The 13,802-nt window shown below is 36.8% G+C and overlaps 1 protein-coding gene across 7 annotated transcripts in view; it reads right to left on the bottom strand.

Annotated features, from left to right (window-relative positions):
• Window positions 1-13,802, bottom strand: part of PIGG (phosphatidylinositol glycan anchor biosynthesis class G (EMM blood group)) — an 89,308-nt gene that overhangs the window by 56,934 nt on the left and 18,572 nt on the right. For all 7 annotated transcript variants that reach the window (XM_083884213.1, XM_083884214.1, XM_083884215.1 and 4 more), the window contains exons 7-9: window positions 12,142-12,359; window positions 9,408-9,689; window positions 1,778-2,235 (exon numbers count right to left, since the gene is read on the bottom strand). In XM_083884213.1, the coding sequence (XP_083740339.1) occupies window positions 1,778-2,235; window positions 9,408-9,689; window positions 12,142-12,359 (958 nt within the window). The remainder of the gene's footprint in view (window positions 1-1,777; window positions 2,236-9,407; window positions 9,690-12,141; window positions 12,360-13,802) is intronic.

The following is a 13,802-nucleotide window of genomic DNA, read 5'->3' as shown; positions in this document are numbered from 1 at the left end:
CAGTTAGAAGTTTACCCAGTACACAGAAAGATACAGACAGACATATTAAATTCACATGAATTCCAATTCACAGGGACAAAAATCAAACACAAGAACAGACTCCTCCCTCCCTTCTCCCCTCTCCTTCCTCAACAACAACAAAAAGAACCAGAATAAGCCAAAACAGATGTAAAAAGCCTTGGGTTTACCTCAGTGGGCTGCTTAGAAGTTCCTGACAGGCAACTAGTATTAGAGCCAGGCACATAGGATTTCCCACTTTTCTTATAAATTAGGAAGCACCTGCTCTATCTGCAGTCTACACTGCACCTGTGTTATCCTCGTGAGATCGACACAGCCCAAGGCTACAAAAGGTTTTGCTGCTTTCCAGGCATACTTAGCACCATGAAATCAGAGGAGGGAGCATACTAAAGTAAGACAAGATCTTTGAAAGTTAAGTCAAGATACATGCACACACAATTTTGAGACGTCTGGTAATATTTCCAAGAGTAAATACACATCTCTGGTTGACCACATGCATAAAAGCATGTATCTGAAACAAACCAAAGTTTTCAGCTGCAGGAGTATCAGGTCCTTGTTTTGTGGCCTTGTGGCACCAGCACACTCCAAAGAAAAGGACTAACAGTCTGAAGAAAAAATCTGGCTCAGGACATTCCTGGGCAAATAAATCTTTCACAGATGTTCAGGATTAATTGTAAAAATCCTCACAGTCACAGCAAATCACACCTCATCCTGCTCATACATTGACTTAGCTCATAATGAAGGAGTGAGTTATCTATCATATGGACTTGATGTAGGAAATATGACATTTTTTCCTGATGTCCTCACCTCAAGAGCAGAAATGCATGGTGAAAACTCTGGTAATAGAACAACTGCTATAACGTGATAAATTCCCTCATAACTCATGTCTTTCAGCACTCATGCCTGTCATTGCAATTAGCATTTCATCTGTGAGGCTGCCAAGCAATAACAAGTCTCGTATTAGTCCATTTGCTCATGTCATTTTTAATGAATGATGAATGACATTTCATCCATGTGTTGTAAGACACTGGCAATAAATTTATTTATCTTACACAGCAAAGTCTCTTCATCTGCTGTTTGCAAAACCTTGACTGGACAGTCAAAAAGTATTGCTTCTCCATCCACTAACTGAAGTACATGAGACAGTTCAAGTGTCACTGAATAATAACTGCAGTTCTTAAAAATACTGAAAGGTATTATAAAAAGCAGAAGCTCTTCTCTGCTGTACTTTCAGTTATAAAAAATTCCCTTTCTTGTTTATCATATTACACTCAAAAATAATTCCTTCATCTTTTCACCCACACATTACAAGCATGTGATAGACAAGAGAGAATTTTATGTGTGGCATCTTCTCCTGTGACTTCATAAATTTTGGAATTATGCAGAATCTTCCTGCCTTAATTTCAAGAGTTTAATTCTATTAAGTGATTTTTAATTTCTCAAACCAGACACCGTTGACTTACGCATGGAAAATATTTACTTTTTTGCTTCTGATAAACCTATCATGTATAATTGGCATTAATTAGGTAAGTTATGGTGCAGGGCAAAGATTATAAATTATTGATAGTACACAACTAATTACTCCTGCATGAAATAGCAATGAAAAATTCTTTATGCCACTTTATGCCGCGGTTTATCTGCTTTGTATGTTTGCAGCGATTTCTGATCAGAGATGCATAGAAAAAAAACATGTCACCAAATGAAACACACATTCATTTTTAAATAAGGCAGAAAATGTGACAGTAAACCAGAAACCCACCTTGTCAACCAGTGTCCGAAGTCTGGCCGATGAGCCCACTGGACACCTGTCTGATTCAAGGATCGAAGCAGCCGACAGCAAATAAGGATGATCCACGGAGTTGCTACACTTAGCCACTTATCTGATCCTTTTATGAATTCAGATGAAGAGGTGGCCCTGCCCAGTTTCGAATTACTTGCTGCTGGAATGTCTATATTCTTGCTCTCAGAGGTTTCCCCGATACAATCAGAATTTTGTCTCACACTGGTGCTATGTTGAGGATCACATTCTTTCAGAAGAAAATTATTTCTACACTGTTCCTGACATAGCACCAAACAAAGCGTATTGATAAGAAAATACCAGGTTTGATGTTCCTCTTCTATAAAACTGCTTGCCCCCAAACTCAAAACATGGCAAAGAGTTCCAGCCAGAATCAGAGCATCTATTTCTGACCAGTTAGAACTGGACACAATGGGATTCTGTTAAAAAAAAAAAAAAAAGTATATAAAAATTTAAAAATTTCACTTCTAAGTATTCATAGTGTCCTTACAGCAATTTACAGCAATGAAAACAAAATAAACAGCAGGATAGCTTATTTCTATCTTAAGAAATCTCAAAAATTTATAAAATACACATTTCAGTGAAGCACACTCAGCATGACAACATAGTAATAATTTTTAAAACTGCATTCTGTTTAAGGAATAAAACTTCTCTATGAATAATCATCGCAACTGTACAGTTTAAGATTCCCTACCACCCTGTAACAGAAGGTTCAAAAGAAGTTCACACCCTGTTGCATATTTGTAGAAGTAAAAATAAAATCCTGCAGAAACCTTGAGATATAGATAATAAGTAATTCTCTAATAGTTGAAATCTATGATATCTTCAACTCAACACAGTTACAACCTTCACTACTCAAGTTAACAAAGTTACTGCCTGATGGCCCCCTTGACTTTGCTTAGCTTGAAATGCATCTTTCACCATAAAATGTATTTTAAACCTTTATCCACTGATTATTTACTTCACATACTGTGCTTATCTAAAACCACAATATTTTTTGTCTAATGCCTACATTAGCTCAATTTCCTGTTCTCAACAGCTAATTGAAATTGCCATATCATCACTACCTTCAACGATAGGGCTAAAGAGAAAGCATAAGGACATGAGGAAATTGAGAGCACCCAGTTCTGGTTCTTACTGTTATCAGGTAACGAACCATTTCAGCTCACAGAGAAAGCCATAAAAAGACCACAGAGAGGCACAGCCATGATAAGCATGCACTAAGGAAGATCATAAGGTGACCAAAACTCTTCAGCCATTAATTGACAGGCTAATAAGAAATCACAAGCATAGCTCTGAAGAGCATCAGTCTGGACACTGTAACAGATAAGGGGGAAGTGACAATGCATGGATTTTACAGATATCTGATAGCGCCTGTGGATCTGTACCAACTCATTAAGCAGAGCTTAATGAAAAAAAAGAAGCCTTAAGAAAGTGTCAGCAGTGGAGAAGAGGGGGTGATGAGGAACAGGAAACAAAGGGGCAAAGTAAGAGGAGGAAGGAGAAAGGATTCAGTTACATACAAGCAGAAGCCATTACACATCTCTGACTGAGCCCTGTGCCAGGTCACTGTGGTCCATCCTATCTTACTAAATCCCCTCCTATCTTCTGTTCAACTCCACTCCCTGTCCCATCTGTGGGCGTTCCAAGATGCCACTGCAAGAAGGGGACCAATCTGCATATCAAAAACTTGAGACCGGAGCAAGTAAAAGCAAGTGCCAGAGGACACTGGAACTAGCAGGAGGTTCCTAACGCACCTTAACAAATAGAATATCATACATGCTTGTGAAAAATTTTGAGAAAGACATTGTCAAAAATCATACATTACTATTTTATTTTATCTCATTTTGCACTATTACAGAATATCATGGAGTATCTCTTGAACTGCATTTTAAGCACCCAATAAAACAAAAATGTAAAAGCCAGATTGAAATTACTGCATGCCATTTTTACTTAAGAGCAAAGATCTCTGAAGCTACTTTCACATTCATTTCTTTAACTGTGTATTTTAACCACATCATCTTCCTATATGTGACCTATGAACAAACTTTTTAAAAAATCATGAATATTCACACAGGCAAATTTCACAGAACCTACTAAATTAAAAGATGTACAGTGTATTAAAATTCCTGCATGGTTTAAATCATGTTAAAAGAAAATGGAATCAAAACTGACCTTTGAGCAGATAACAAGAAAGCAGGTATAAACAATATAAGTATGTCTGTGCATCTTAAATGCAAGTATCACTTATGTTCGTGACTTACTGACTGCAGCATATGTATTTTTGTTCAAAAAGCAAGACAACATTACACAGAGAAGACAACAAACACACAATGCAAGAAGATAGTTAACATTATTAGGAACTTAGCTTTAGGGAAAAGAAACTTTTGCAAAATCAAAATTTAATGAGATGTATGTGAAAGAATGCAGTAGCTTTAACTACAATTATGACCTATTCACATTTCCTTCATTTCGTGTGTTGTTAAAGAACACATTACATTAAAGCAATTTCACTTAAAAAACCCCTACAACACAAATCAACACACACAAAAAAAAAATCCCACACAACTGAAGAAGTCTCCATGAGGTTACACACAACAATAATGGAGGAAACAAAACACTAATAATCTGGAAAAATGTCCAAGTTCAACCTACATTTACTAGCATTTGAAATTTCTTTGGTGTTCTAAAGACCATTCAGGTTTGTTTAGTACTCTGTTCTGAAAAGCAAATACCATAAGCTGGTATTTGGAACAAAAGGACAAGGTAGTCGCTGCAAAGACCAAAGAGCATGAATTTCACAAAGCTGGGACAAGAACAGTACATGATGGATCTTCAGCAAGTTTAAATTCCAATAATTCTATCGTGGTGACCTTAAAGCTCTTGGTTAACTAAATAAATGAGCATGTAAGGACCATCTGCTCACAGAGACAAAGGAATCTGAGATGCTATATAAATGAGAATGAAGAAGTCTGTGATATAATTTGTCTTCTTTGTAAGACATAACATAAAATCTATAGTAGTATTGGTCTCTTGTATCTGGTTACTGTCAGGAACTGATATGAAAACTGAAGAAGTGATTCATTATCAATTGGGAACACGCAAAAACCTCATTAAAACGATGGCATTAATGTGAAATGTCCAGGGTCAGAAATCTGTATTTCTTGCCTGCTTGTCTCTCACAACTTGAGTGAAAAGAGAAAAAAATTACTCTTACATTCACATCAAAGGATTAAAATCCAATGACATTTACTGATAAACCACACTTCAGATCAGAGTTAAATCACTATGCAAAATTAAGAATTATGATGCAAATTATGATCTTCTGAGCCTTGATAATCTTAAGAAATTCTGGAAACAACTTCATCAAGGTTTTCCGAATTTACTTCTAATCCCTTATATTTGAACTGTGCCTTATTACGAATGCCATGAGTATGGTGTCAAATACAGTCTGACCTTAGATTATTTAGATTGTATCTAGTTTTAAGATTCGGTTTAAAGGCATTGAAATGTAGGTCTTACCCTGATATTCACAGCTCTCTTTTTCCAGCTGCTGAACATTTCCAGCCCTCAGGAACTCAGCAGACACTCTAGATACTAAAAAACCTGTATGACTTTCAGTTTGTTTGATATCTTGGCAAAAAACTTAAAACAGAAGCTTTTGTTTAGAAATCTTTAAATGCCAGGTTCATATGATGTAAGCATATAATCTCCCAAGCCAAGGCAGCTTTAATAAGTACTGTATCAGCACTAGTATTTAAGCAATACGGAAACTGACCTCTCTGCCCTACCTTTGAACATACTTTGCTAGCTTGCAAAAGTGTCAGTACATTAATGACAGAGTACATGCACCTTTGATCATTAGATTTTGAAATTTCTTCACTTTGAAGTAAAACCTCCTATAGTCTGTGTTCTGAGTCTTATTCCAGTTATCTGGGTTTTTTTGTGGTTAATCTACTGTTAATGCCTGAGAAATTCCGCAACTACTTTTCAGATGAGAAACTTTTTTTTTTCACCCTCACCATCACTCACAATTTGAACACTTATCATTATGTTTGCTTCTGATACCTGAGCTCCCTGAAACCTATAATGATTCTCTATGACGGTAACTTTTCCATGACAAAGTATTACAGATCACACTTGTTCCTACATTTTCACAGCAGTTTAGGATAATTTTTGAACGCTATATGGTAAAGACACCACCCAATCACCTTTTTTCTCCCCAAGTCAGAAAATGCCAGGAAGTATTTTAGGTGCAATTGCATTAAAAAGTAACACTGTTCAATTCATCAAGAATATCAAACAAAGGAGGAAAATCAAAAATACTGTTAAATGAACAGGTGATTTAAAATAAACTGAAACAAGGACATTTTGTAGATGTAATAAAAACACACTATAATTATGTGTGTTTTTATACAATTATAACACACTGCATAATGAAAATTCTCAAAACCTCTACTTGGCAAGCCTTAACTTCTGTATTCTAGTTAAAAAAAAAACTGTTACGTTTTATTTCTATCAGACACAGGGCAAAAACCTCACAATTAGTAGTAGTAAATACCATGCTTAAATCAAACAAGGAATTACAGTAAAACTATGAAAAAGAAGTTAAAATTTTTAACAATTTTCTAGAATTAATAAAGAGCTGCAGAACTATTTAAAGCCTGAAGTATCATTAAAAGAAGAGACTGGTTCTGCTCGAAACACAGCAATCAAAATCTATAAATAACAGTCAGGAAGCAGATGATAACACTGCCTGCACTGGTCTTCAGAAAATTCATGAACTTGGTAATCAGTTTCTATATTAAGCCACAGTGGGGTAAAAAAAGCATTACAAATGAGAAGCACTTCAGAGAAATCTTTAGATGTAAACGGAAACAATTTGAAGGAAAAAAGCTCTGAACCCATTAACAGAAGAGCTTAATTACTTTTAAAATACCTACATTTTATCATATAGCTTGAGCTTAGAAAAGGGTTTTTAGTTTTCTTTTTAACCAGAAAGCTGAGATTCAGGATTCTATTCCCACCGTCAGAACACCAGGACTTCAGAATTCTTTCAGAACTGGACCCCAAAGGCAGATTCGCAATGTGGAGATGCACAGGTGTTTTGTAAACACTTGGAATCAGAGATATTTTAGTGTAAGTGATACCCGTAACTCACACAGAAGTCTCTTTGAGATCAACACATAGCATATGAAAACAACCCATTTTTCCCCCAACATCTAGGCATTCTACTGGAAAGCGGATTAAAGATGGAGATGAACGTTTGGAACACACCTGCATTACAAGCAGCACTAGATTTGTACACTGCTCCTTTCACCCTTTTCCAGGCTTTTTATTTGTCTAAGCACATCTGAAAAAAACCCCACCACAGCTACACTACAACAGCCCTGAGACTGGTAAAAATGTAAATCAGAACCAAGTCACTGCTTATATATATGTCTGGAACAAAGGCACGTACCAACTAAACCTACAAGATATTTCAAGCTTGCTTTGGAATTTGAAGAGAGACAGCAAGCCTCCCCGACAGATGCAGTGAGATAAATCCAGTAATTTAGTCACCTATGGAACAGGAGTGAAGATAGGATGACAAAAATGTATTTCTACAGGTCTGAATACAAAGTTATGTCTGCCTCAACCAGAATTAATCTTGCCAATCTTGTCTAAACCTCGTAAGATATATTTAGGCTTCCCACATTTTCAGATATATCTCAAGTAGGAATATGATCAAAGGTCAAATAGGGATGAAGAATTCAGTATTTTTTATTTCTACCTGCCGCAGCTTTGAAAAATCAAACATACACACAAACCTGGAAGACATTGCTGAAAAACTCATTTGTGTATTATCAACTTGAAGCAGGTTGCCCAGAGAAGCTACATCCCTGGAAGATCAGGATAGATAGAGCTCTGAGCAACTTGGTCCAGTGGAAGGTGTCCCTGCCCATGGAAGAGATTTGGAACTGGATGATCTTTCATATCTCTTCCAACCCAGACAATTCTATCCTTCTGTGATTCTTTGAGACCATCCACCTGGAGAAGAAATGTACCATCTGTTGTCATTGCTCTCCATGCTATTGAAGTGGCAGGTATGCAAATTTTATGCAGGTCTACAAAATTCATCGTATTTAGATTTTTACTCTTTACTAAAACTAGAAAAACTAGTAACAATGAAAAACAAGTTTGTATTTCATAGTTGTTTGTCATTGCACACCAAGGACATGTGAGATTTCTACACTGAAGCATTTATTATTATTATTATTACTATTATTATTTCAATTATTATTACTATTATTATTTCAATTATTATTACTATTATTATTTCAATTATTATTATTTCTACTACTTTCTTCTTTTTTTTTATTAAAAAAAACTAGTCAGAAATTATAGAAACAAAATTATAATCTGGTATAATTTGAATAATATATTAGCAACCTTACTTATAAGAATTTAAATCTACACTCAGGGATTACAGCACGTATCTGCACAGAGTGCAAAATTAATCTTTACTCAGGAATTCTAAATTATCTGAATTGTAAGAAATATAGCTGTTACAAAATGCTGCAAGTCAGAAAGTTTACTTTTTTCCTTGATAGAGCATGTTGTTGTTGTCATATCATTAAAACAATGCACCTGCCACATCTTGTCACACACTTGAAAAAAAGGTACTAAACTCCCAAGCTTGATTCCATTAAACACAGATAAAGGAGTGTATTGAACAGAGGTTGTACCATTGAATGGAGTAGTATGAGCTGTGAAGCCATTGAACATCAGGGACCTTCCAAAAATATGACTAATGAGCAGTAGAAAAAACAGCTAGAAGATGATTTTATGGTATGACTGACAGCTCTTGACACACTAAGTTTCACAGTGGAAAAAAAGACACTGCAAATTCTACTTCCTTGGAATTACCTGTATTCTATTGAACACAATAAAACTCCTCAAGTAACATACAGAAGATAACAAACTCCCCACACTAAGAACACTTTGAGAACTCCAAAGATTTTAACAAACTCTTTCTTAAGCTTAAAAAGTAGAATAGACAGATTAAATTGGTTCTCTCTGCTGAATTTTCAAAACTATTAAAAAAAAGCCAAACATTAATAATGCCAGTACAAGAAAAAGTATATTGGTAAAGTATATTATTCCTAGAGCATTAGCGTCTGTTATATCACCACTGTCCTTTGTGCACATTGTTGTAAAGTATTATACCTCTTGCTTTAATTGCAATTGTGAAACCTAACTATGTAAAAGCATAGGATTTCTACAAGGCATAACTATTTCTTATCTCATAAAGTCAACTGAAAATTACTGTACAGTATTTTAAAAAATTCTTTAAATTAAGTCAAAATTCTTCACATTAAGTCTAAGCACTTCTCAGATCTTCATCAGTCGGTATTATATCACAGTGACCACAGCACATTTCAATCACAATTTTAAATAATACATACTCACATTACAAATAAGAATTTCTTTAAGCACACAGAGAAAACAAAATTTTAACTGACAGTATTATGAAAGATAAAAGACAGTATATGAAAGACAGTACATGAAAGATAAAACATTTTGAACCATAATTAGTGCATGCTCTCACCTTCAGTGGAAGTCTGGAATTCTCAAAGATCTTTGCAATAGCAGATAAAATACCACACATGAGTGCAGAAATCAGCATCATCACTCCAACTGCTGTTAACCAGGACATACTGCAGAAATAGCACAAACTTTCTGCTGATGTGCATACAATGACATGAACAGCACAGAGCATCAGACACATCAAGTAAAATAGCAGAGAGAACAGTGGAGGGGAGAGGGGCACTTCAAATTCTGCCCGCTTGCTCAGGGCTTTTGGAACACTGAGCAAAAGCAGTAGCAGAACCTAGAAAAAAAAATAGGAGATTAATACTCTAAAAAATTGGGTTTGCTAAAACGTACAGTAAGAATTCTCATAAAAAAATCATTCTGTTGTCATCCACGTAACTCTGCTAATATGTGCACTTTATCAAAAAAGCCTGTGAAGAATTATGTTGGATTTCTTCTCCCCCAGTAAGATACTACAACATAAATGGAAGCACCCAATATTGTCTTTCATTTATTAAGGGCTTAAACATACAAGTTCTCAAGTTTAATAAATCATCATTTGCCTCCTCACCTGTGGCAATCAATGATATGTATGACCTTCATTCCCTGTAAAAGACCTTGAACTCCCAATATCAAAACAGTTCCTAAGCAAACAAATTTGACCCATTGTTTGTCATCTGTAAATGTCTGAAGTTAATATGCTCTCTCAAAAGCAATTTATTTCCTGTAGAAGACATACATATGTATGAGACCCTGCTGAGATAAATAGCTTCCCAAATGAGGGGAAGTTCTCATACTATCACAAAGTGTATGCTGAATTTCTAGCTTATGAATTCTCAGAGTATTTATTTCTTGTATCTCTCCTTATCTTAATTGATTTTATTGGTTTTACTTTCACTTTGCTCTGACCTGAACACAGATCAGGCAGAATTCCAAGTTTTGTCTTACGTAACTGTAGCAGCAGAGATCAGTAATACAATGAAACTTTCTGCTACTCATACATAAACCTTTACCAAAAAATGGGAAACTTCAGCCACACGCTAAAATGCTTTGCAAGCTGCAGTGATGGAAGTAGGATTAGACTGACCTCAATCAGCCAGTATTAGGGCAAGATGAAAACAAATCAAAACAAAAACAACTCTATCAGGCCATTGTCAACCTGTAATCTTTCACTGTCACTTGCGAAGACCTATGCCTAAAATTTTTCCTACACTACAGTGAAGCACAGTAAAGTAGACCAAAAAAAGAAAAGAAAAGAGAAAAAAAAAAAAAAGAAAAAAAAAAAGCAAAGCTTTGCAATAGTCTCCTGCTTCTTCATATTCTACTGCATATTTCATTTGGTTAAGAAAATATGCAGTTTTGAGTATTGCATTGGCTTAAGTCTTACAGTTCAGCTCATTGCTCAAAATTAAAACTAAAGCAGCACTCATGGCAGGAAAAGGCTCAAACTGTAGACATCTACCAAATGAAATTTAAGTCTTTTGAGCAAACGCACTGTTATCAGTTCATGTCTCAGAGGTATTCTTCTCATCTGAAACAGGATAATTGGCATTTATAGCATCTGTGTAGTTTGAAGCAACATCTGAGTTTCTCTGTTCTTATTTATTCAGTGAAGGTGGAAAATCAATATCAAGACAAAACCATTTTGGAAAGCAAGGCAGTTTCTTGAGCATTGCACTGGAGAAAAGAAAAAACTGCAATCATTTTGCTGGACTTTTACAGACATGCTGAGCATACACTTCTCAACAGCAATTTCTGTGGTTAGTAGCTGCATATTTCTTTGAGGCTGATTGCATATAACATGTAAGATCTGTTTTCCAGAAATAGTAAGCATCTACAACTGCATTCCAGAAAAAAAAAAAATAATCCAGTGTTTCAGATCTAAATTGTCTACAGCTTGAATGCATAGCTTCTGGAAACCAAGGAACAAAGAAAGATATGCATCTTCAGCTCTGCACTGAACTTTGTCCACCTCCAGATCTTCCACCTGTAAAGCAGGAATAGAACCTACCATCTCATCTACCCAAGGGCACCATGGAATTCATTCCTGTGAAGTGATCAGCAGAGAGACAAACCCCACTGAGCAGTCTACCAGAGAGCCACTTCAGAAGCACTCTGTATGCAGACAGGTGTGCATGGGAGACAAGGCATAGAGCCCTACCATGACAAAGGAGACTCAGCACTTGAGTTTTCCCCAAAACATCAGTTGGAGAGATCCACTTAAAATTAAAGATATGGTACATCTTATCCTCATAACTATGGGAGATACAAAGATGTAACCCTACAGCAAGTATTTATTTCAGGATCCTTAATCTATCAGTACAAGAACAATTCCTAGAACTGTAAAAATTTGCCATATAAGGTATTGCCTGTCTGGAGCAGCTATACTCAATATTAAATAAAGAGGAACAGCTAGGGATTTACTTGCCAAACTTTTTTTTTTCCCCTAATGTGGTAAAGCTACTCAAGAATAGAAGGCTAGCTAATACAGGAGTAATTGAAGTTGTAGCACATCTGCATATCTACTGTAACTAGCTACACTAAAACATAATTCATATCAGAAGCACTCTTGAATCATTTTGAAGGCCAGACTTTACTTTAAAAGGCGTATTGATTTTATCCAAGCAGAATGTCAGCCAACCCTAAGAACCCATACTCAGTAATTTTAAAGACCAGTAAGTGTATACTGTATACCATGATACTTTACTTTTGTGCGCTTAGCTTTTTCATAGAATGATCTATTTTCATACCTCCATAATGATCACAGTCCCCACCATCATTGAATACATGTCATATTGTGCCACTTGTTTGCTTAATGAAGAGCTCAAAGTCTTGAGGGCCTCCAAGTATTGCTTCAGGACCTTCTTGCCAAGATTTAAGAGTATTTCTGAATTATTCCCCTCTAAATACAGTTTGATCCAATTACCATGGGATTTTTCTGCTATCTTAAAATGTTCATATCCAGGATCTGGAGAGACAGGGAGAAAAGAAAAGAAGCAAGAGGATCCATAAACAAAGAAAGATTACTTGGAGATGTAACTGTACAAAAACATGTAATTGCTGTGGCAGTTTAAAATTTTTTCACAGGTACAAAATTACTATCTTCCTGCAATGGTAACAGCTATTTGAAATAAATGCAATTAATTCTAACCTAATAAACTGTCAAGACCTCTAACAATTGACAAACTTAGTAAAATAACCATTCATTTTTACAAAGAGTTTCCAGAACAAACAATTCAAATGCTTTAGATACTGTGGGGGATTTGGGGGGCGGGGGTGAAGGATAGAAAGCAATGCTATCCACTGGAACTACTCATTATCCAGAACACATTGTATAAGCTAAGTAGGAAATGATCAAATAGCTGATGACGACATACACCACATCAGATGGTAGTATGGGCTGGATGAGCGCCCTGAGAACTGAAAGAATGGCAGAGCTCAGAGAGTTTTAACCAGCAGTATAAAGTCTATCTAGCTGGAGGCCTATAGATAGTAGTGTCCTCTAAGAGTCAATATTGGGTCCAATGAAGTCTGAGTTATTCACAATGACTTGGATGAAGGTATAGAGGCCTCCTCTCAGCAAGTTCCCTTATGACACAAAGCTGGGACAAGTGGCCAATACCCCAGAAGGACGTGCAGCCCTTCAGAAGGACCTCAACAGGCTGGAGAGATGGGAAAAAAAGAAACTTCTGAAATTCAACAGAGGCCAGTGCAGGGTCCTCCACCTGGGGAGGAACAACCCCAGGCACCAGCACAGGCTCGGGTGACCTGCTGGAAAACAGCTTGTGGAGAAGAACCTGGAGGTCCTGGTGGACAACAAGGCGTCCGTGAACCAGCAGTATGCCCACGTTGCCAAGAAAGCCAGTGGGATCCTGGGGTGCATTAGGAAGAGCACTGTCTGCAGGTCAGAGGAGGTGATCCTGTCCCTCTACTCAGCCATGGTGAGACACATCTGGAGTGCTGTGTCCAGTTCTGGGCTCCTCAGGACAGGAGAGACACAGAGCTCCTGGAGCAATTCCAGCGGAGGGCAACAAAGACGATGAGGGGCCTGAAGCATCTCTTCTAGGAGGAAAGGCTCAGGGAGCTGGGCCTGTTCAGCCTTGAGAAAAGACAACTGAGAGGGAACTTCATCAATGCCTGTAAGTATCTGAAGGGAGGGTGTCAAGAGGATGGAGCCAGGCTCTTCTCAATGGTGCCCAGCAGTAGGCAGAAGTCTGCCTGTTGACAAGAGGCAACACAGGAACATAGGAAGTACTACCTAAACATGAGGAAGAACTTCTTTACTCTGTGGGTAACTGGAACAAGTTGCATGGAAAGGCTGCAGAGCCCTTTTCTCAAGATATGCGAAAGTTGTCTGGACACATTCCTGAGTAATGGTGGGAGAACCTGCTTGAGCAGGATAGTTGGACTA

This window comes from Zosterops lateralis (assembly GCF_965231275.1).
Source record: "Zosterops lateralis genome assembly, chromosome: Z".
NCBI lineage: Eukaryota > Metazoa > Chordata > Aves > Passeriformes > Zosteropidae > Zosterops > Zosterops lateralis.
This window is presented reverse-complemented; position numbering and strand designations above follow the sequence as displayed.